Source organism: Xiphophorus maculatus, chromosome 4 (assembly GCF_002775205.1).
Source record: "Xiphophorus maculatus strain JP 163 A chromosome 4, X_maculatus-5.0-male, whole genome shotgun sequence".
Taxonomy (NCBI): Eukaryota; Metazoa; Chordata; class Actinopteri; order Cyprinodontiformes; family Poeciliidae; genus Xiphophorus; species Xiphophorus maculatus.
In genome coordinates, this window is record NC_036446.1 from 13,266,658 (window position 1) to 13,292,419 (window position 25,762).

At 38.7% G+C, this 25,762-nt stretch overlaps 1 protein-coding gene across 1 annotated transcript in view; it reads right to left on the reverse strand.

The window, feature by feature from the left end:
- The window catches only part of tspan15 (tetraspanin 15), a 47,866-nt gene that overhangs the window by 11,864 nt on the left and 10,240 nt on the right, over positions 1–25,762 (reverse strand). The window contains exons 2-4 of the mRNA XM_023332707.1: positions 22,475–22,660; positions 15,172–15,246; positions 12,490–12,585 (exon numbers count right to left, since the gene is read on the reverse strand). Coding sequence (XP_023188475.1) covers positions 12,490–12,585; positions 15,172–15,246; positions 22,475–22,660 — 357 coding nt within the window. The remainder of the gene's footprint in view (positions 1–12,489; positions 12,586–15,171; positions 15,247–22,474; positions 22,661–25,762) is intronic.

The following is a 25,762-nucleotide window of genomic DNA, read 5'->3' on the forward strand; positions in this document are numbered from 1 at the left end:
GTGTGATCTGTCAGGTTTTGAAAATGGGCCGACAATCGGCTGACAGCTCTAAGATCGTGTCGTGTGCGCTGGGCTTTACACTAAGGAAATGAGGAAGGAAGGAGTCAAGAGATATAGCCGGCATTAGGAGAGCAAGCTGAGTAGTATAAAAGTTGAATGGTGAAAATAGCACAAAGTATGCAGGAGAAGAAGCGTGGCGAAATTTACGGAGCAACCAGGAAAGTGGAACTCAATAGTGTGAATGAATGCCTACAGCATTCACACTAATAAAAATGTGTAGGGGGGTAAAGTGGAGGGACCAATGGTTCCCTGGCCCAACCTGTTCTGGCGAAGCTGCGCAGGTCACTTCCAGTTCAGACTTGTGGGAATAATGTATTTAGTGCCCACAGATTATTTATTTTCATAGCGCATGCTCACTGTGAGCTATTAGTACCCCAGCAACAGTTGCCATGCTGCTGACAATGATGTCATCAGCCTGATTTCAAATGATGTCAGTGCCAGGAGGCCCTTCTAAGGATGCCTCTGTGATGTCATAGTCCATGACATCACCAACTGATCAGTTGAGTCTCCGGTCAGTCAACACAAAATTCATTTGGAGACTTTAGCTGACGGAATAAAGATGAGCAACGAAAGCGACGTTTATGTGAGACCCAAGGTCTCCTTTTGGAGCAAACTCAGAAAGACTTGTTCTAACAGAGTTCATCCTGGGCAAACCACCCCAGATTATAGGAAGAAGAAATTTCTCAGCGAGCTTCTTTGGAAAATAATAGAGAAAGTGGCAGACGGCCCCACCATCCATCTCGTCAGAGAAATCTTTGTAGAACAGCACAAAAAACTTTTGGCCTTACTGCTAAGGAAAACAGGTGAAATAAACGTGGACGTACTTTCAGATGTAGCAGAAGAACTGAGCGAACGAATTTTTCAAAGCATTGCGAGGGACGCGTTCCACTATGCTTCAGGTCTTAATTTAATTGCACTACTAGACTACCCAGAAGGACATGCATTTATTGTAAGAAAATTCAAACGCCACTTGGAGGATCCGGTTCCTAAAAAGAAAATGTTTACGACTACAAAAAAGAAGATCAGGAGGACATTGTTTCCCAATGAAGATTTGTACAGTGATGAAAATTGCCTGAGTGAGTCTTACACTCAGGCAGATATGGATCCAGAGCAGTTTTTAAAGGACGCAAATGAAATGGGATTTAAACGGGGAACCGAAGCTCAAAGAAAAAATATGGTGGAAAGAATATTTTGGAGACTAATTTATATATCAAGTTACAGATCAAGTTATGGCGCTTATAAAATGAAGGACACCGACCCCGTCCACAAGAAGCTTGGTCCAAAACTGTGGGAAGCGGTAAAAGATATAGATTTTATATTTTTTGAGGACATGGAGACAAAACTCGGCCAGGATATCTTTCAACTTCTGAGCGGAAATGATGATGTAGTTCAAGAGTTATTATTTAAAATGATAAAAAGCGAAAACCCGCTGGTCATTTATAAACTAACCGAATGTTTCCGAAGCACCCTGGCACGTCCAAGAAAAATTCATTTTAAGAAAAGTTATATTAGAAAGGCGTGGAAGTGGTTTGAACAGGCAATCTGCTGTGGAGAAGATTTAGAAGAAAGTCAAGATGATTTTAACAATGGACCACATGTTGAGCCTCGACCTGCCGCTGACTCGGTACCGGCCTCTGACTCGGGACCAGCCTCTGACTCGGTACCAGCCTCTGACTCGGAACCGGCCTCTGACTCGGGACCGGCCTCTGACTCGGGACCGGCCTCTGAGTCCGGTCCGGCCTCTGACTCGGGACCGGCCTCTGAGTCGGGGCCGGCCTCTGACTCGGGACCGGCCTCTGAGTCAGGTCCGGCCTCTGACTCGGGACCGGCCTCTGAGTCGGGGCCGGCCTCTGACTCGGGACCGGCCTCTGAGTCCGGTCCAGCCCCTGGCTCGGGACCGGCCTCTGAGTCGGGGCTGGCCTCTGACTCGGGACCAGCCTCTGACTTGGGGCCGGCCTCTGAGTCGGGACCGGCCTCTGAGTCGGGACCGGCCCCTGAGTCCTGTCCGGCCTCTGAGTCGGGACCGGCCCCTGAGTCCTGTCCGGCCTCTGACTCGGGTCTGGCCTCTGAGTCCGGTCCGGCCCCTGACTCGGGTCCGGCCTCAGACTCGGGACCGGCCTCTGAGTCGGGACCGGCCCCTGAGTCCTGTCCGGCCTCTGAGTCGGGACCGGCCCCTGAGTCCTGTCCGGCCTCTGAGTCGGAACCGGCCCCTGAGTCCTGTCCGGCCTCTGAGTCGGAACCGGCCCCTGAGTCCTGTCCGGCCTCTGAGTCGGGACCGGCCTCTGAGTCGGGACCGGCCTCTGACTCGGAGCCGGCCTCTGACTCGGGGCCGGCCTCTGAGTCCGGTCCGGCCCCTGACTCGGGTCCGGCCTCTGACTCGGGACCGGCCTCTGACTCGGGACCGGCCTCTGACTCGGGTCCGGCCTCTGAGTCCGGTCCGGCCTCTGAGTCCGGTCCGGCCCCTGACTCGGGTCCGGCCTCAGACTCGGGACCGGCCTCTGAGTCGGGACCGGCCTCTGACTCGGGTCCGGCCTCTGAGTCCGGTCCGGCCTCTGAGTCGGGACCGGCCTCTGACTCGGGACCGGCCCCTGACTCGGGACAGGCCTCTGACTCGGGACCGGCCTCTGACTCGGGTCCGGCCTCTGAGTCCGGTCCGGCCTCTGAGTCCGGTCCGGCCCCTGACTCGGGTCCGGCCTCAGACTCGGGACCGGCCTCTGAGTCGGGACCGGCCTCTGACTCGGGTCCGGCCTCTGAGTCCGGTCCGGCCTCTGAGTCCGGTCCGGCCTCTGAGTCGGGACCGGCCTCTGACTCGGGACCGGCCCCTGACTCGGGACCGGCCCCTGACTCGGGACCGGCCTCTGACTCGGGTCCGGCCTCTGACTCGGGTCCGGCCTCTGACTCGGGACCGGCCTCTGAGTCGGGACCGGCCTCTGAGTCCGGTCCGGCCCCTAACTCGGGTCCGGCCCCTGACTCTGGTCCGGCCCCTGACTCGGGTCCGGCCTCAGACTCGGGACCGGCCTCTGAGTCCGGTCCGGCCTCTGAGTCCGGTCCGGCCCCTGACTCGGGTCCGGCCTCAGACTCGGGTCCGGCCTCTGAGTCCGGTCCGGCCTCTGAGTCGGGACCGGCCTCTGACTCGGGACCGGCCCCTGACTCGGGACCGGCCCCTGACTCGGGTCCGGCCTCTGACTCGGGTCCGGCCTCTGACTCGGGTCCGGCCTCTGACTCGGGACCGGCCTCTGACTCGGGTCCGGCCTCTGACTCGGGTCCGGCCTCTGACTCGGGACCGGCCTCCGAGTCAGGACTGACCTCTTGAGTCGGGCAATAGGGCGAGTCGCCTTTTTGCATTTCAACTTAGGAAAGCCCAAATAAATAGACACGTCCCCAAAATAAAACACCCCTCAACAATGCAGACTAAAACACAACCCAAAGAAATAGCTGAAGAATTCGCAGAATACTATAAAAAACTATATGATAATACGGACAAAAACACTCAGGAAGATGTAACATCCTCTTTTTTTAAAAAGATTAATCTCCCAACTTTGTCAGAAGAAGAGTCGCTGGAAATGACCCGACCTATAACTTCACAGGAAATTATGAATGTTATTAAAAACCTCAAAAACAACAAACCTCCGGGGACAGATGGACTACCAGGGCAATTCTACAAAACATTTAGCCAAGAACTAACGCCAGCAATATGTAAGGTATTCAACTATGCACTAACAGAGGGGGACCCCCCTAAATCACGGTCTGAAGCCATTATATCGGTAATCTATAAAGAAGGTAAAGACCCAACTATGTGTGAAGGCTACAGACCCGTGAGCTTATTATGCAACGATGTAAAAATACTAACAAGTATAATGGCAAAAAGAATGCAAAAATATATAGCTAAATTGATTAAACCAGACCAAATGCGATTTATTCTAAACAATATTAGAAGAATATTAAATGTAATGTCATATACAAAATTTAAATCATTATCCTCCCTTTTAATTAGTTTAGATGCCCAAAAGGCTTTTGACAGGGTAAAATGGAGTTTTCTATACCAGACATTATTGAGATTTGGATTTTCACAGCAATTTGTTGAATGGGTGAAAGTAATCTATAAAAATCCAAAATCCCGAATTCGAATTAATGGGTACTGTTCAGAATTTTTTGATCTCAAGAGAGGAGTTAGACAGGGGGACTGTCTAAGCCCTCTACTATTCGCGGTTAATATTGAACCGATGGCAGAAGCAATAAGACAGAATAAACAAATCCAGGGAATAAGAGACGAGGGAGGGGTGGAACATAAAATATCACTGTTTGCCGACGATCTATTAGTACTCCTAACAGAACCACTCCGGTCAGTACCAGCTTTACTAGAAAGCCTTAAAGAATATGGGAATATCTCTGGGTATGCGAGTAACGAAAGTAAATCAGTAGCAATGATGGTATCAGGGGAATGCTCAGCACAGCTAAGAGATAAAGTAAAGTTCAAATGGAGCGATAAAAGATTTAGACACTTGGGCATAATTATCAGACCTCGAACTTCACAATTATTCAAAGCAAATTATGAGAAACTGAAGAAGGAAATTATAAAAGACCTAGAAAGATGGGAGATCCTACCACTGACCCTCAGGGGGAGGGTAGAAACAGTCAGAATGAATGTATTACCAAGACTACTGTTTGTATTCCAATCACTCCCAGTTTCCATTCCTAACTCCTTTTTTAAAGAGATGGATAAAAGAATATCAAGGTTTGTATGGCAAATAAAAAGGCAAGAATCAAATTTAAAATACTTCAGTCCTCAAAGAGTAATGGAGGGTTAGGTTTACCGGAATTAAAGAATTATTATTTAGCTGCTCAACTGAGAGCCATAGCTCTATGGTTAGCAAAGGATCAAGAGACAATATGGGTAGATATGGAGCAAAGAGCCTGCCCAAATCTGTCCCTAGAGTCACTGCCCTTTACAACAAGGAGGGTTCAAAGAAATCTCAAAATTGAAAATTGCTGGATTAAGGAAACGATTAACATTTGGTCAAGAGTAAAAAAGAAATTTAATTTCCCTGACTCTATATCAAAAATTGTAAAGATAGCAAAGATTCCAGATTTTACCCCAGCTACTATGGATACAGGGTTTGAGAGATGGACAAAAGGGGGACTGGTATTTATAGCACAGCTTTTTAATGGATCAATAATGAAATCTTTTGAACAAATCCAAAGGGAATTTAATCCACAAAAAAATGATTTTTACAGATACTTGCAACTTAGACATTATCTCCAGAATCATAGTGAATGGCAAAAAATCTCAACAGATATGACCATAATAATGACCGTAATAATCCATGCGATTTCCTGCCAAAGTTAGATACACTTTATTTTCAAAAGAACACTAAACACTGGAACTGGTAAACAAAATCAACAAAACAACCAAAAACAAAAATAAAATGGATTCTCAGTCTTATTAATAAAAAATGTACTTGAATAAAAACTAAACAACATAAAGCCAAAGTGTAAATAAATACTGCATTCAACCAAAAGAGGGCAGATTATGAAGTCTGTATATTATGTTGCCCTTCAGTAATAATTAGATTTAAATAGAGAAGATGGGCACATCGACTACCTGATGCAATAATTCACACCACACAATTTTTTGCTCCTATTTTTCCCCTTACAACAATCTTAAAACGTTGGTCTTCCTAAGATTGTGTGGTGTGTTACGGTAGATCATCGTTGCCGCTCTGATCTAAATCAGGGATTTTCTCTGACTGGGATCTTAACACAGCCTGTTGAATGTGACAGGTAGCCAATCAGAAAGCGTGGATTCTTTCTGAGGGGAAATTACGGAGGGGAATCCCAAACAGCTGACACGGAGCAAGTCCAGCGGACATTGGAGATGATATGAGGAAACAACATTAATGTTTATTCAACATGCAAAGAATATAGAAATGACAAGGGGAGGAGTTGGAGCGAAACCGGTAACTTTTCAGCTGTTCTTCGTTAACGTGACATAAACAGGTTCTAATGATTTTCATTCAGTCAGGACTTTACGCTGACACTAGAGCCACATGCATTGCAGGTAGATTGTAGTAAAGCATTGATTGATGCCTGGTTTTAAAATTAGTTCACTGGACTTGTAGCCATTATTTTGTGCCCATTGTTGGACACCACACGGCAGGACCGAACCCGATCGAACCGTCATACCTAGGATTTCTGTTGGCTAATGTGTGATCTGTCAGGTTTTGAAAATGGGCCGACAATCCGCCGACAGCTCTAAGATCGTGTCGTGTGCGCTGGGCATTAAACTAAGGAAATGAGGAAGGGGGGGTCAGTGGAGGGCACCGGAGTTGAGCTTTTTTTCATTCAGTGTCATTAACAGAAAGAGAAAAAGGCCGGAAGAGACGATAATGCCGATAATTAAAATGACGTCGGTAGTTTTAATTTATCGTACGATTAATTGATTTATCGTTTATCGCGACAGGCCTACCGAGTACAGCGGTGCACTTTTGTGAAGTGAGCAATTGTGTACTTTAAAGCCCTATGCGAAAGCACCCAAGACGTGTCAAACTCAAGGCCCGTGGGCCAAATCCGGCCTGCCATAGCTTTTTGAGTAAATATTATGTTTTCAATCAAATCAATGCAGTTTTTTTCTTTCTACTACCAAATTATATCAATCAGTCTCTCCAGTTTTTTGAGAATTCTCAAGGAAATTCACGTGAAATGAACAAATCCCCACACTTTTTTGAGCTAATAAATAATTGGGAGTTTATTGCAGATTTCTCTCAAAAATCCTCAAAAACTTTACTTGTACTAAACAGCTGTCTCAGCTGATTAATGTCAGATTATAGTCCATGAGCTATTAGCCATGAGCTATGAGCTAATAAAGTTCAAATATTTCCACATTAGTACCACAAACGCTTTCATTTTTATTGCAAAAAATCACAAAAAGAGTCACAAAGTCCTAGAGGGACTGAAAAGATGTTTAATAATATTTAATTTTAAGAATTCATTGACATTTTAACAGTTTGTGAACAGGTTTTATCAATATATTCCAGGACAACCGGTCCTTTAAGAGAATTCATGATCTGGATTTGGCCCAAAACAGGAGATGAATTTGACAACCCCTGACCTAAGACTGTAAAATAAGTCAGACATCATTTGATCATCCTTGGATAAATGCACACAGCTGCTCATGCGTTGAAAACACAAAACCACAAGAAGAGTAAACCATTGAGGTTCTGCTGCCCTGTCAAAACATTGAACCGAAGAGCCACCCTTGTATAAGTTCCTGTAATTTAGTACGCTATAATATGTTGGAAGTCAACAGTAAGGAAACAACATATGCTATGGCATTGTTCAGGTTAGAAAATCATATCTATGTCCAGGTCTGACGGTCAAATCCATACGAGAAAGAAGCATCAGAACTGTTTATCGATGGGCTATTTCTTTGGAAAAGTGGTGCAGAGTAAAACTGAACCGACGGATGTCATTTTGGTTTACGTAATTTGATCATTTTAGACAGAGCCATACTTTTCTGAGAGACAGTTGTCCGTCCGCTTAATCAAATCAAAAGTCAGGACAGAAAAATGATTTACGACTACGTTACTTAACTGTTGCATTTTAATATATGCAGACAAGGCTGGTTGTTGCATTTTAATGAGACACATTGCTCACTTGTATAAAATGCCCTGCACATGGTTAATTGTTGTACCTGAAGGTCACCTCTGTCCTAACCTTAAAATTGACTTATAAATATGCATGTCCCCTCTGCATTCAACAAGACACAAAACTGAGTGAAGTTTTTCTCCAAACGTCTAAATGGGTTGTTGTGACATTTGCTGAGGCTGCAGAGTAAAAACTGTAAGAAATGTTTTCCAAGCCTAAATTGCAAAGGAATGCAGTCAATTCTATGTCTAGTGTTTGTTTAATTATATTCTAAAATAGTGAACCACTGTGTTTTTATTATTATTGGTCTAAAAACAGGAAGAGCCGGAGAGAACAAAAGGTCACATTTTCATCAGAAAACAGGATTTCAATGAAGAGCAAGATTCACCACAAGAAAAACTCACAAGACACGGCGATAGATAGAGAGCTGATGCAATTTAGCACCACATTTTACAGTGGGACACAACCCAAATACAGTTTTATCAGTGGGAAAATGAGCAAACATTAGCAATTTAACAATTTTTAAAAAATAATATAGCAACGTTTTTAAAAACAGTTTAGTTACATAACTACAGAAAAGTGCTTGAAGTTGTTTTGGAAAAATGTTTTCAAAAACAACCTGAAAGTGCTATCTTAAATTTAAACATAAAAACTAGGGAAAGCTGAATTGATAGAATAACAATTTGCACCAATCCGATGGTTAAGAAACTGATTAAAAACAATAAATATCTTATTTAACTTATTATTTATTAACTTAATTTATAATTTATTTAATAACTTATCAGCAGGGGGGGGGTTGAATTGAAGATGTTGCTTATTTTGTTAATATATAGTTTGACCAGAAAGTGATTAATTGCAGACCCTACAGTACAACTAACTGAATAAAAAACTTTAATGGAGTCCCACCACTGATAGCAACGTGTCTCCAAGTTTTAAAGAATAATAACTAGAAAAATTAAGTTATACTGGAGAGCTCATTTAGTTCAGAAGCTGATATTTTAAATCTTATAATGATTTTCTGTGTCATAGATAATGAATACACAGCATTTAAGATGGAAATATTAGATTATTAAAACATTTTTAAATAAAGAAATGTTGGCTTGGTGAAAATCTCACTTAAAGTGAAATTATGAAAATGGCTAAACAATAACTTTCTGTTATCACCAGCACTAAAACTCAATTTCCCTGCAGTAGAATAGTAATTGTTGAGTTATGTAATTATTAATTAATACTATTAACAAAAGTAAAACATTACAGCTCAGAATAATCATCTTCTAAAATTGTGCACACATTACACTGATGAGTAACCTTTTAACAAAACATTTGCATGATACGTTTTGTATGCTTTATGGATAACACAACCTGCAATTTGCACTTAAGAGCTGTGAACAAAGACTGGCATCTGTTAGTGTTTCAATTATGATAAAAAAAAATAAAAAATCTTCCACATTTGGTGTAAAAAACAATCTGTTTGCCTCATAAATATTGACTTCTAGAGATGCGACTGTTCAACTTCAGCACCACGTTAAGAGGTGAAGTGAAAGGTTGCAAAAGCAGCAACTCCGAACAACATAATACCTTAAAAACATAAAAGTGGCTATTAGAGGAGAAAAAGGACTGTGACAACAGAAAGTGATGGGATAATAGCACCCATTAGTTTCTTTCAAAGCTATGTTTCACCGTCAAAGTCCTGGAGACTATTTTACAAGTAAAATGAAAACCCAAAAGAACTGGCTTGACACTGCATATCCTGTGAAATTTTTTATTTTAAAGAAGAAACATTTTCTGTAACTGAACAGTTTAAAAGAAGAATGTTTTAGACATTTTCTTCAACAGAAACAGGTTTGTTATTATGTTCTAAAAGCAACAGTAACAGATCAGATTCAAACATCTGACATAAACTGTTAAAGAACAAACAGAATCCCAAGTTGATTTTTATTTGAGGTTGCTTCATCAGCAAATGTATTTTTAGAAAAGGTCCAACTAAACAGTCTGCAAATCACAGATAATAATAAAATAAATGATAGACGTCTGACTGTAAGTTGTACTGTTTTCTACCTTGCAGTGTTGGTTGGCAAACTGAAAAGCATGTAAAGTTGGACTAAAAATGATGAAATACACATTTTGTGGAGCATCTTTGAAGTAGACATATCACATTCAATGTGCTCCTGAAATGTACTTTGACAATTTAATCAGAAAGTATGTTTGCTGCATCCATCGCCTAGGGTAAAAAAAACAAAAAAACTTCTGATTTTGACCTGCCAATAACTGATAAGAGTCGATCATGAAAAATTTGGTTGGTTCTGACCTTTGGTCAACTGAGTGGTGTATTAATTAAAATAGAAACACAAAAAACATGAATTGTTCTCCAGTGTAGTCATTTTAAAGGTGACCTGCTAGACTTTCTTGAACAGGTTAGGATATGTCTATGGGCTAAACAAAACATGTTAATTACACTTTTTGCACAAAATTATTTTTAGATAATGAGATTTTAGTCTGCTCAGTTCTGCCTATTTTCAAAGAGCTATTTTAGGGTATTTTGTCACTTTAAATTCAAATAAACTGTTAGAACTGACCCCAATGCATCTTTGGCATTCATGAAAATGGCTAAAAACACATGCGCAATTATACAACTGTACATCTTTGAAAAGCAGAAGTAGAGCCTTCTGCACAACCAACAAGCACGCAGCATGTGGTTTCTGGATGGTAAGTCAACAACAAAACACTTGTCTTTTCCAACAGCCATTGTACAGCACATACAGCAGTAAAACCAGCTGAGCAAACAAGCTGGAGGTAACGGGCTGGGCTCAGCTGGGGTTGCTAGGTAACGGGCTCATTTGTGACTTTACATTCCAAAGGTTTTTAAAACAGCCCAGTTTTCACACACCAAAAAATGTACTTATTGCCAAAAACCAGGTGGGTGTTTTTTTAAAGCACTTATTTTTTTCTAAAAGCAGTAGAAACCCACATGGAGGTTAATTTTGCGTGATACGTCCCCTTTGAACTATGTGAAGAATCATTCCATTTGCAGACAAACTTCTCTGTCCACCGAGTTTTTAATCTCATAGTCAAGTGTTTATAGCAATGCAGTCGATACCAACAGGTTGCCTTAGAGCTGTCGTTTTATCCGGAGCAGCTATCTGCAGTTTTTCTCCCCTAAAGCCAGGGACACTGCCAATCAAACTTAAAAATAAACCTCGTTATTAATGGTGACAAAGAAGCGGAGGTATTCGCTGAGCGTGGTCCTCCTTCCGAAGGCATTAAAGGTCAGCGTGATGACTCAGCTGTAAGTAGCTGTGAGCATGGAGGAAAAGTCAAACGTCACACCCTTTGTCGTATCAAAACACCATTCAGAGAAAATGCCGTGCTGGTTCATAAATATTTTGGTCCCTTAAATCAAAGGCATTTGTTTGGTTTTTAATTGCACAAGTTTTAGGCTAATTTATCTCAATAAAAATCTGGGTTGGAGGTGTTTGAATGCCAATTTAATCAAGGTCCAGGTGCTGGTCACGACTTAATTCCCTTAGTTATCCAAGTGAAGGAGCATTTGTCTTGTCTGTATCCATCAGTGGGGCTGGTTGCTGACCACATTGAAGCCTGGAGCTTCAATGTGCCGTCTCCAGGCGCTGCAGCTTTGTGTGCTTTATAAAAGCTAATAATAAAAATAAAAAAAAGAGAGCTACAGCTTCAGGCTGTGAGCAGAGCTCTGAGAGCAGGTGCCCAGCAGGAGTGCTACACAGTTTGGACCATTTTTCTTTCTTTTTTTTTTTTAAACACAGAACATGCTGCAGACATTGAAGTACATCAGTGACCCTGCTTTTATTAATAAATCTGCACTTTTCTGGACATGAGAAATAGCTTTGTACTGTGTGCTGCAGGAGAGTTTAACATGTTAGACAAAAGTGATCACTTGCTTTGTTTACTCTGATTACTATTATATATTGGGTAGCAATAAAGGGTGTGCATAAGACTGACATAACACTGTCGTAAACATGGAGATTAGGTTTTTTATTTATGTAGCACATTTTCAGCAACGAGGCAGTTCAAAGTGCTTTATATGAATTAGAAGGAAATACTAACAAAACAACAAAATCAAAAGAAAGACAAAAAGGTAACAACAACAAAAAAGATAATAGTACTACACAATTTAAACTAATAGGAGTTTCTCTAGATCTAAAGTTTGTTTTTGATTAGTAATATAAATAAGAATAAGTAAGAAGAATAAGAGTTTTTTTCTTTCAGGTCGTTTGCCGTTCACACTGTAGATCACTTACAGGTCGCATATATTTGGAAGTGTGAAGGGCAAAAAAAATCCGATTTGACAGAAAATCGGGAGTGGGTCACTTTAGGCTCCAGTGTTAATGTAGGACGAATATTATAAATGTGGAGTTTGTCAAAATGTGCTAATTTATTCTTTGAATTTATTTTGTTTAGTCAACAAGTTGTTTCTTCAGACATTTATTGGTGTTGCTGTTACGCTGCTCTTGGCAGTTGGTGGTTACCATAGCAACCAGTAACTGACGGCTCCTCCCCCTTTTTTTCTGCTGCTGTTTGTACCTGTGGGGCAGAAGCTGCTGGACTGATGTTAACCACCAACTGGAGCTATAATGAACCTGAATGTGTCTGTCCTGAAGTCGTCCTACTGGACCTGAGATGAACATAGGAAGGTTACAGATGTTGTGTCATGTTTATGACTGCGTTAAGGTCGGTCTTATCCACACTCCTTCAAATAAAACGTTACCATACATTGTGTTTTCTCAAATGTTAGCAAAGCCGTCACCTTACCCTCTTCTGGACGAAGTCCAAGATGTTTTTGAAGTCGAGGTCATCGTAGTAGTTTTTTATGCCGTTACTGATGTTTTTGTTCACCAAGTCAAGAGTCTATAAGAAAGAAGAAAGAAAAAGCGGTTAGGATGTGTTAATAAGGTGGACGGCTTCAGGCTTTTGACGCAGCCGATCTGCAGTCGGAGTAACCAAATGCCGATTAGTGAAGGTGACTGATCTCCCCCGGCTGGAATATTAAAGCACAACAATTTGACCGCTCACATCTGTCAGTCGCAATCTGGTGCAGACGATGAAGTCTGAAGTGGCTGCATTAACACAGCAAGAGTGGAAAATGTTTAACTTTAGACTCTGAACAGTCATGATCACAGAAGAGTTTCTGGTGATACACAAACAATTAGGCTCTAATTTTCATCTGAGCCGGTCCTCACAAATGCATTTCACATTAGGAGATTCTCTCCGGAAAACATTCGTTCTGTTAGAAATATTACGACGATATCTCTACAGGAAGGTTTCATTCACTCAAAAACACTCTGGTGCATTTTATACGAAAAAATAAAAAAAGCTAACTGTAGTCTCAGCGTGTAGTGCTTGCTGCCTTAGAGCATTGAAATTATTCCACTGAGGTCTTTATTTTTGAAAGCAAATGTAGAGAAATTTACATCTAAAGTATATAACCAGAAAATGACAGAAGTCTGGCTTCTGTAATGCAGTACTGCATTATTTTAATCCTAAATTAAATAATAAATCAAAACAATGTAGGAGGAAATGCTGGTTCTTGCATAAAAAATTGCCATTGACTGAGGTATAGCTTTTCCTTGAAATAACAGAAAAGGCAATGCATGGTGGAAGTACTTAAAAGTAGAATTAAAGACTGGTGATGATTATAATTTTTTTGTAGTTTTTAACCATTCCCCATACACAAACAAGACAAAACTAGCACAGAAATAGATAAACAATATTTAACAAATCAAAAATAAAATAAAAAAAAGTGCATGTAGAAGCACAGACTTAATTATGCCTTCATTTTGTTATACATAAAGCACAATCAAACTCAAAAGCAGGAAATGTTTTTGTATGTTTTTTTTAAACAACTAAGGTATTCCAGATAGGTCTGAAGACAAACTCATAAAAGAAAACATCAAAACTTATTGTATTTGTTTAGGAAATCACTATCGGACATCTTTTAAATTTAAAGTTTTAACTCTCCACCTGAATCCCTCGAACTGAAGTACAACTGTTTTTAATATTCATTGTAACTTTTAGTTTTTTAATAAATCCTTCTCTTGTAATTCATAGTAGTTTCTTTAATTCATTTGTGTTAATCTTGCAGATATATTTTATGTGAAGTCAACCTGATGTATGATGCTCTGTATATCATTACATCTCTATTCAGATCCAATCTAAAAACAACAACCTGATTTTCTTTTAAACACATTTATATGATACATTCCTTATGCACAGAGTGAAATATTTTACGTTTTTCTTTTGTGATTATTGTTTTACAGGTAAAAATCATCATCAGTCACTTTATTTTGATAAATTGTCCACATTAAACACAGAAAACAGCAAAAGAAAAAAAAATAAAACAACAATAAACAAACCCATAATTTGCCAAAAAGGAATAGGCTGAAGCCAAGCTTATTCTTGCAAGGTACAGGTACATATAGCTTCTTACAGCACCGTCGCTTGCTTTAATTTGCAGCCTTGCTGACTCTGGTGTCTCATCTTCCTGTTTATAATACTCCACAGATTAAAATACTCCACAGATTTTCTATGGGGTTTAAGCCAGGAGAGTTTGATGGCCGATGAAGCACAGAGAAAACATGCTTTTATTGAATCTGGTATTGGCTCTGGTGACTATGTGGGCAGATGCCAAGCCCAGCTGAAAAAAACAAAACACTCCATAAAGCTTCACAGAAAAGGAAAGCATGAATTGCTTTGACATTTATTGACAGGCGGCTGTGCTGACTGTTGACTTGCTGAAACACAACAGCGGACATGGTTGAGATAAGTCTTCAAACTGGATCTTGAGCTACTGTGACGTTCCTTTTTCCGGCACTTTGGTGACCGTCTGATGGACAAGTGTCCAGTCAGAAGGCTTCCCCATTATTGCAGCAACCTACAGAATTATTACAGTATTGGTTTTACATCTAAAATAAATATTTCTCAGATAAAGTTGATTGTTACAACTAATCATGGATCATTTTAAAGGTTCCACTTTCAACATGTTGAAATGTTTTGTGTGGAATAAAACCAACATATTGCACTCGACAGACCATAAACATCTCAGACAGTTTAGGTGTTTTCTTGCTCTTATTTTCAGAAGATTGTTTATTCATGCAGCTGTTTGTTTTGTGGGCAGGAGCTTCTGTCGCTCTGGCTGCAAGCAAACAAAATCACTTTGCATTATTTACTTCTAGCTGGATGTATTGTTGTGACGCAATGAGAAGATAAACAGCAGACAGATTATAAAATACAACAAGAGACACAAAACGACAGGAGGATATTGGAATGAAGACAACACCACAGAGCTGCATCAAGGAGCAAGGAAAAACCGATAACATGCAAATGATAACGACTTAACATTTGCATGCTGTCTGATTCTCTGCTACATAACTCTCACAGGTCCATCCAGCTGTAGAAACATTTCAAATTAAAAACCTAAAACCTCAGGTAGCTCACCTGTTTACGAAACGCCAGTCCCAATATTCCTCCCAGCAGCTCCAGGATCAGGCAAACTAGCAGGGTGAACATGAACTGGGACAAAACAAAGAAAGGAGAGAAATTAGTCAACAAGGAAAAAACAAATTCAAGAAAAGTTCAGAAACAAAAATGCCTCATCTGCTACAGTTCTTATTCTCTTTTTGGAAATTGAATTCATTTCCGCTTTCTCAACAGAATCTTTTAAAAGTTTAAACCTTCAAAATTGTTCTGCATAGTAAGGTTTTATTTTAAACAGTGCTATATAGCTGTAGTAGAAAGGCAATTATTCCACCTTTGTCATATTCCAATAGAAATCTGATTACTACAAGAATAAAATCCTTTTGATTAAAGTAAAAAAAAAGTTACTCCAATAGTCTCTTAACCCAATTTTGGCATAAGTAACTAAAAGATGATCGTTTTCTGAAAAACCTCTGTCTAAGTTGAAGTTTCATTCCTTCTACTTCTTTCCGCAAAATCAACTCAGAGAGGAGGCAAAACTTTCAGATCTGGAAACGCGCTTATTTGATTAGTAGCCCCTTTTTCATTCTATGTCTGGAAGAGTCCAGGTTATACTTTAGATGTTTTATGAAGTAAATCCCATTTCATCAAATGAGACAAACTTTCTCTACATCAACATTTTTGCATTGCAGAAAAAGATTGGTGTGTGGATAAACAGATGTAAACTTCCATAGTTCAGTGCTTACATGTTGTAATAAACATGCTTTTATTGCAACATGTTTACAATAAAAAATAAAAAAAAAAGCCATCAGAATATGGATGTAGTTTAATTTTTACATCCTGTTTGTGGAAAAATATCATGATAAATTGTATTTCAAAGACTTCCAAGAAGGTTTTATCGATGTTTTTTCCTCCATATTTGATAGAGACAAAGTGTTTTTTTCTAAAGTGATCAACAATCCGCCAGATGGAGCATAAATGAAGGTAATTCAACAGCGTCACTTCTGATTAGCAAAAATTACTTCAGAAGCAGAAATTGCAAAGAGTTCCCAAATCAATCTGCGTGAACTTTTAAACGTCAAAGTGAAAATGTTTACAAAATCATAAGGACCATTAAAACACTGGTTTGGTAGAGAAAAACATTGTTTTGTAAAATTAATAGACAAAATGTAGTATGTTCTAATGTGAAATATTTAGGGACTGAAAACCTGTCCAGGATATCGCTGCTTTAAAGCATCAAAATGTATTTGAGTATTTTTCACTTTAGTTATGAATAACTATCGTAATTCCTTATGGAAATTATCAATAAAAACAGTAATTTAGGTAAAAAAAAATTACAAAGTCAGACACTACTTTTAACATAGAGAAATAAATATATATAATAAATACAATGAATTCAGTCTCAGTTATTTATCATACCTGCCTGCCTGATCAGTTATTTATCCTTCCTTTTAAAGGAATAAGAAAACACAGCAGGATGCTACACTTTGCGTATGGAAGAAACACAACTTCTCTCAAATATACCAGAGTTCATTAACAAAATGAATTTACCTTCACAGAGTTAATTTATTCAACCAACACACAACTACTAAAACTACGCAATAAGAAAAAGGTGAAATGATCATCCTAAGCTACCATTACTGCCCAGGTACCGCATCTACTGTGATCATATTTCAACAAATAGGCGAGATCAGCTCTGTGTCAAGAGTTGTTAGCTACTGGCTAGCAACTTGGTTTCCTCGAAGGCTAGCCTAGGGCATGCAGGAATGATAAACAGCCTGCAGGCGTTGCATCTTCAGCTGCGGTCCAGGAACGGCTGAAAAGTTTGATCAGGGTTCGTACAAAGTTAGAAGCTGGCAGTGAAAGCAGATGCCTCTTGAAACTCCTGCAAACCCAGAAGCGGCCTTCAGATTTGCACTTTCTTCTCTGGATGTAATCTTCACGAGTGGTGAAAGTATTTTTCCTTTGTTCTGTTAAAGGTCCAATGACATCATAGAGTTTCTTACTCTCCTTGTTTTAAAGTTAAAAGTTAACGCAGCATTGTTAAATCAGTATTTAATCATACCTGCTTGTATTCATTTCTTCATGACTAAATATCTAACACGGTTATAGAAAATGGAAGGATGAACTACTTATCAATGTTTAAATGAAAATCTTTCTGTTCTCCGAAAGCAAGAACACATTTACAAACCGCTTCTTCTCTGTCTGGATGGTCACATATCTATGTTCGTTTGAATCGTGGACGATCTAGAATCCTAAACATTGAAAGAAAATATGCTATTCTTGATTTACACCAAAATACAAACCAACATTTTATTCTGACTCAGTGTGACAGAAATTTACAAAATGATACTAGCCTTTCAAAATATTCTTGAAGAACAAAACAAAAAATAAAGCTGAGAAGTGTGGAGTATTCAGCTAAATAAAAACAAATTTTGTAGCTGCATGTCAAAAGTAATAGTTTGACAGCATTTGTTTCACCAAATAATCCATCAATCCATCCATCCATTTTCTAACACTCTTGTCCCTCGTGGGGTAGGGAGGACAGGTGAGTTCACCCTGGACAGGTCGCCAGTCTGTCGCAGCACCAAATAATCATCAAATATAAAATTTAACAGTTTTAAGTCAGTATTTACATAAACTACTTTAATATTTTGAAAGCTTAGAGGTTTTCATTTGGTAAAACTCAAATTTATCATCAACTATATTTGAGAATCTTTGTTTTCTCAGAGTTAAAAATACACATCTACTAGCTACATATAAGAAAATCCTGTACTGTTGCATCCTCAAGTTATTTGGGTTCCTTCAGTGACGCAATACAAACATTTCTTCTGCTTTCTTTGTGCTTATTGCTGCTCCTCTCGCTCACGTCTTTTTTTCCCTTTCACCAAACCAATCTAGACAACCGGTGGCCGTTTTTGTTTCATGGTGTTAGAAGACGCTGGCCAAATGCATGCTTGAATGAAAATGTGATGGTTTTTTTTCTGTTTGTAAATTTCCCTGAGGCAGCTTTGGTTGTGAACTGTCATTATCCAAATAAAAGTGTACTGAAATGTGAAAAATACCAGCAAATTTTCATGGAAATGTCAGTTTCATATATGTGAATTGAATCTCAGGAGAAAGTGGGTCATGCAGCAGGACAATAACCTTAAGCACACCAGGCATTGTTGCAAAGAACAGATAAGAAATAAAAAAAATAAAGTTAATGATTTGAAAAGGCCAAATCATAGTCCTGACCTTAATCCAATGAAAATGTTAAAGAGGGACCAGAAAGAAGCAGATTCTAGTAACATCCTGGAGCTGAAGTTGCTCTATGTGGAGTAATGGTGGAGTAATGGTCGAAAGTTCATGCAAGTCAACGTCCAAAAATTGATCCACAGATAATGGAAGGATTGTGAGGCAGTTCAGGTTAGCCAAGGTACAGAAAGCCAAGGTACAAAAGAAAAATGTTCTTACACTTAAACTCTTTGAAACAATGCAAAATTTCACCTGACAGTATGTGAAAGTTGTGAAAATAAATTTGTAAAATGAGCATGGACAAATTTGTTGGTACCCATAAAGCAGTGTTTTTCAGACTTCTTCAGACTGGTGACCACTTAACCCATTTAACAAACACTCATGGATCACTAACGTTAAATTGCCCTGCAATAACACAAGATCTTAATACGTACAACTTTAAATGACAATATTAGTCTCTTAACTCACGTATTGTTGACTTTGGCGTAGTTTTGTAAATGTGACTGGTCATAATAAATCATGAACACATCTATTTGAGGTGCTTTTAGTAATTTACAGGTTCTGAAAGTGTGGATTTCAAGCTTTCCAATGATGTCAAACACATGGAAATAAAAAGAAGTTGTGAAGAGTTGTGTGCATTCATAACATGTTGGGACTATTTGTAGTTTAATAGCACAATAAAAAATTGACTTGGGTAGCTTTGGCAGAAACAAAAAATTTTATTCTACACTATTAAATGCAAAAATTATCCACCAATTTTTATCAATTTTATTTAAATAATTTATTTTAATGATTTTTAATTAAATAAAATAACAATTGCTGACATATGAGCAGAGCATCTTAACCAAGCAAAGTCGTAAAAAATTACCTGAGACTGGAGTCCTACTTTTCACTGCATAGAGCCGTTCAAAAGAATCGAATCTCCAGTGAACGACATATCAAACTCTCATTAAGTATGACTTGACTTCCTCCAATCACATAAGTAATCCTGGCATTGTTTTCTTTCCACTGGTATCTTCAGTTTTTCTTTTGAGCGACCCGGTTTTAAGCCACTTATCCATTATTATTCTTAAACACAATCCTTTGCTAAGCTAGCTGTAGCGTCGCACTTTGAGCTGACGTCACGGTAAAAAATAACGGTCGTTTACATGCAGTACCTTTCAGACCACTAGGGGGCGCCCACGGACCACAGCTTGAGAAAGACTGACTTAAAGAGAGATCCTTCCATCATAGTAAAACTAAGCTTTTTAATCAGCAACTCAGGCTATTTAACCCTCTATGGCATGACTTTTTATTTTTGTGGGGAAGAAATATTTTCCTGCATTCTTTGGGAGCTTGGTGGTCCCTAATTACATGTCAATCATAAAATCGGACTCTGACACCTCCTGGAACCAGATTTGGGTTTGTTGCCTCAGGGTAACATTGGTCTAGAACACCAAGATTGTCTACACTGATTATGAGAAATGAAATACAAATCAAACAAAAACTATATTCATAAAAGAACTATTTTTTGGACAAAAATATGTCAAAAATCATGCCCCCCAAAAAATAAAATAAAGGAGCAATGTGAGGTACAGCTATGTGGTTTGTTGCCTGAGGGCAACGCCATGCCATAGAGGGTTAAAATGAATAAATATGACCCATGCTAGTTATGCAAAGAATATAAAGGTGAGAGCTGTCTAAAGAGTTTAAAAAGAAGATTATAGATGCCCACGTTAGTAGTAAAGGCTACAAAACCATCTCCGAGCATCTTTATCACCTTGTGACAGCAAAGAAAACGTATAAAAAGGTTAATTAGACTTCAACCAAGCACCCACAACACCACAATAGGAAATGCAGCTCTGAGTCAATCAGGATGGCAGAAAAAAAGAAGAGATAAGTAAACTCTTTAGAAAGCTTCACCCTGAGCTCTAATGTAAAGGGTACACCACTTTTTGAACAAAACAGCTGCAGCTTTTTGAACCGTAACATGAAAAAAAACAACAACCAGGATGTCTCCTGACAGAGAAAAAAAAACTTTAAAAAAACCCAAACTGAGATTTGAGAAAATGCAAGTTGACAAGCCACAAAGTTTCTAGGAGAATATTCTTTGAGCTCATAGACGAAGTTTTGTTTTATTGTTGTTTTATTGTTGTTTTATTGCGATAAACGATAATATTGTTGTTTTGAGGCCATTTTCAAGTAATGTAATGGAAGGATCACAAACTACAGGGTTTATCAAAAATACAGTCAACTAGGTGTTTTAAACTCTAAAGAACAAACAGCATCCCTACTGCTAATCTATTAAGAACATAGATTATAATCTTTTGCAGAGGAAGAAAGCCATTTAGTTGTTTATACCAGTCGGTGGGCATGACGGCCATGTTGCTGTTTTCCATCAGTCTCTTATTTAAATCTGTCGTTTACTGGGCAGGAATATTGTACAACATGTCTCCTTACTAAATACAACCTCCAAGAGATTTTGATATTTTTGCCAAAACCCTGAAGAAAATCTAAACTGTGAGCAAAGCAGCAAAGAGCCACTTGCTGTTCAACAGTATAGGATTGTATGGACGTCCCCAAAAGATTGCAAAGCCTCCCAAACGGCTGCTGGCAAACAATTATAGCATGGTTCTGTAATTTTCTATACTGGAAATACAACCTCTTCTGTCGATGCGCCCCATGGAGAAAGAGTTTCAAATCTGAGTGAAAATTGACCACATTTATCCAAGATGGAGCATTGAGGCTGCAGCTCAAGTTTTATTTTTGGCAGCTTCAGAGCAACTTGGCAGGTTTTGAAGGCTACACAATACTCCTTAATGGGCAACTACCTAAAGAAAAGAGATTCTTCAGAGAAGCATTTGATGAAGGGATGCTAAAAGCATGTTTAGACGATAAAGGATCTATTCAACACCAATAACCCTGATGGGAGGGTAGCACTTAGAAAACCTGTTAAATGCTGTTCATATCTTCAGGAGGCGTAGAGCTGAGTTGTTGGTAAACCTGCAGCTTCAGTTCATTTTCAAATGTGAAATTGTTAAATATTACAGGAAAACATAGTTAGATATTTGGTTTTTAATAAGAAACACAAGGCAGGCTAACCACAGGGAATTAATTTATTTTTAGATGCATCACACTGTGGACAGTTCTGAATCTATTTGCAATTGTTAAAAGTACATTTTAATCATGTTAATGACTGACCTCTCAGATTGTTTATGGCATGCAAATGAACAGAGATAAGATCAAATGGCCCAGTGACACAAAGCCTGCACACACAGCAGGAATGCTGCAGCTTTAATGGAGGCAAAGGAAAAATGTTCTACAAGAAACTGAATTAAATGGTTCAGAAACAGGACAAACACAATTAAGACACTGCATATAAAAAATACAGTTAATCTCTATCACTGTTCACTTAAAAAAAAAAAAAAAGACAAAGGCCATGTGTGTTTTTCAAAATAAGTAGAAAGTTAACCAAAAGGGAAATTTTAAACGGTAATTTTTTATTTTATTTTTTTTACCCAGAATTTTTTACTTAATCTATTTGGGTAGAGAGGAGGGAAATAAATTCTGTTTTTTTTTAATAAAAACATTCATTTTAGTAAAACCCTTTATTCCTGTGCCCTTATTGGTCACCATGTATACATTTGTCTTATTTAAAAGGACTCGACATCTCTTATTGAGAGCTGATCAGCTTACCGTTAACAAAATTGCTAGCAAGTAAGTAATATCTGACATTTGTGCCATTTATCGACTCGCCTGCATTTAATGCTTATGAGTTATTAAGACGCATCTCACTCACTAATGTCAATTTAGCAGCAAAGCTTATTTCATCGCGCTGTGATAAACACTTGTAGTTTGCTGACAACATGCTAGCTAATGCTAAAACACCAAGATAAATGCGGGTAGCCATGGTAACCAGAGATCACTTAAAGGATGGCCCAGCTCTTTCTACAGTCGAGTTGCGCGCACATCCGCTGTGTTTGTAAACAAATAATCCCTTCACAGAGCGGGATTTTATGACGAAAAGTAACACCGTGATCACAGGACTTCTTAGTTTTCCCTTTTTAAATTTTGATATAGAAAATCCACAAACGGCTCAAATACTCACCACATTCAGAAGCTTCAGGTTATCCCTCAGTGAACCCAAAACTCCAATGAAGGAAACGATGAACATCACAATTCCCAACAGGATGAGGATTATAGACGGGGCCAAAAACAAACCATCCAGGGTCTTAAAACGCAGTCGCTCCACCTCTGCATAGATGCCAATGGCCAGGATAAATGTGCCTATAAGCTGGAAACACAACAGATTATCAGTCAGGGTGGATTATTTTAATTTCTGAACAGATACAATTTCAGTTAGATTGTGGATGAAGGAAACAATACATTCATTCCACCATTTATTATGATAAACTTTAAAACCAAACCTTGTGAAAAGCCACAGTATTGACAGGTCGCTTTTTGACTTTATACCTACAGTATTATGTTTGTCTGGATTATAATTTGAATAGAATTGCACTGAATGTAACTGGATTTGCATGAGACTGTGTTGGGAGTGAATAATATGCAACTGCATTTAATTGGATCCCTTTGTGGAGCGCGTTTAGATTCCTTCTGTTGTAATGTGGCAAATAAAAAACTCAGTTGTATTTTGTCTGCAAGGCAATTATTTCTATTATTCACACTAATGAGGAAATATATCCATGTTTGTTAGATTTAAAGGAAAAAGTTATAATTATTCCTTATAGACTTCAATAGCAAATGTTTGCAAACATTCAGATGAATATATAAACTTTTAAACTGTGAAAGACAATCCTTTCACTAAATTAACATCCAGTTTAAACAATTGCTGCAATGCCTCAGTAAAACCAACAAAAGTTTGAAGGAAGGAAGGATTTATTTATATAGCGTTATTCATACATAAGCTAATCCAAAGTGATTTACAGGACATCAAAGGAGAAACAAATACCTTTAAAACTGGGCTCAGAGAGCTTAATGCGTCACAGTAAAAGTAGTACATAAAAGAAATTTGTTAAACTATAGATATAAATATCTGTAACAATAATGACAGACATACATTTAAATCCAACTCTAGATTGAAGTATTGTTTTAAATTTATATCCTATCAAAGGATTGTAGCTCCTGAGGTTGAGCTACAATCTAATGCTTCCAACAGGCAAAACGTTTCATAGTCTGATTCTTTGAAAACCTGCTGTAAAAAAAAAAGAAGTTTTGTTTTCCTTTGTGATTTACTGTACAGCAGCCAACATTTTCTGCACATCTCAGGTTTCTGAGAGCTTTCTCCAAAGTTGAGGAGCATAGAAACTAGGACTGATCAATAACAATATATGTCGCGAAAGACATGTGATCAATAATAGATAATATGTCTGATAGTTGATTTCACTGAACTCTGATCCAAAACCGAACTGGGAGATGCAGGAAGACTCAACCTGTCACTGCCAGCTAAGTAAGGTTGCATCAACTCACTCGCTCACTCTTTGGTTACCTAGCAACAGCCTGTTGAGTAACATATGGTTACCTAGCAACAGCCTGTTGAGTAACATATGGTTACCTAGCAACAGCCTGTTGAGTAACACATGGTTACCTAGCAACAGCTTGTTGAGTAACTGGCGCAGCAGCAGTTTAAGTTTCCACCACTGTGCCTCATAACTGCTTAAAAATAAAAATCTGGATGAAACAGGATTGGTTACGTCACCAGTTTGGAATCAGTTCATCTATTTTAAAACAAAAAAACTGATCAATAGTTATCAATAGATTGATATGAAACACTTGTATGTAGGTTTTCAGTTATAGAAACCATCTGCTGCCTCACCTTGTTTAGAAAGGAGAATGTGTTCAGACAACAGGATGGAAGGAAAGTCTATAAATGAAAATATATTTCCAATTTTTTTTATCAAAACATACAAATTTTAAATTCCAAACTGTGGAACTAGAAACCCTGAGTAACAAATGAAGCAACACAGAATCAGATCCAGGCATTTGAACAATTTAAGTTTCTCAGACAGTAAAACCGTGAAGTAACACCAAAGAGAAAACACTCCTCAGCTGTTCAGTGGGGCTGCAGGTTTTCCCAGGGGGAAATGTGAGGTACATCCTAGACAGGTAATCAGTCAATCCCAGGAACATCCTGGACAAACGAACATGCACACACTTCATCATTTTCAAGATCAATTTTAAAGCAAATAGCCACAACAAGCATGTTTTCTGTTTCCATGAGCAAGAAAACCCACACAGGAAAACTCCAGCTGAGACTACAGACCTATTACCTCACACTGAGACAAAAGCCACTCAACAACATCCCACCTGTACTGACTTTTGCTTAACTCATATGTTTGTGTATCCAAAAAGTCAACCATAGCTCCCTCAATCTGAACAAAAAGTGATTTTCATTTAAAAAGCTTTAATTTTTGATCCTCAGAGTCATTTCTGACAGTTATAATAATTCTGCCCTCACAAAACTCCAACAATTACACACCCCACTGGGAATATTCACCCTCACAGCTTGTTTTTGCCCAGGTTACTTTAGAATAATTTGACTATTTACACTGCAAATATCTGTGCTGATGTGCTCATTTTAGCAGCAGGTAACAACACGAGAAGCCATTTTGAAATGATACACTCCTACAGACAGGTTTAATTTTATTTTAAATAGAAAAAAAGAGATTTATTTGTTGGTCTACAAATAAATCAACAAATCTTTTAAAAAGCTGCAAATATCTGAAACTTCTAAGGTTAATGTTTAAAGTAAGTAAATAATGTGATTGTTTCAAATGACAGCACAGCACAGAGACACTTAAAGAGGCAGTATGTGTTTTCCAGGCACATTGAGTCACTTTATAGCACAATCAAGTAACTATATTAACTTCAGTTGTTATATAAATGCTATAATATATATTAAGTATGACTTAAAGGAAAATTTTCTTCCTAATTTAACACCTTGAAATTGGGTCTCTGTCCCTTTAAAAACTCCTGCTCATTCTGAAACTCCACCTTCAGGAAATTACAACATCGGTCCTCCTTTTCACAACGTTTTTACAGGTGTTGCAATGAGAAGTGGTATATTGAGCTCAACTGATTGTTTGCTAATTGCTGCTGGCTAGTCTGAAGGAGCTGAGTGTTGGAGTCGCAGGAGAGGCTGATCTGTGAGGTGGAAGCTCAGAAACTGCAGCTTGGAGGAGGAGCTGTGTCTCAAAGGCGGGGCTAGATCCACCCAGGCGTTTTGCACCGCTTGACGTTTGCCATGGAGATTAAAGGATTTCCCGAACATGCCTGAAATAATCAAGGCAACACTAGGTATGTTTTTGATGTGGGAAAAACATTATAACATGATGTAAAGCTAAAAAAAAAGGTTGACTTTATATGACACATGCTGAAA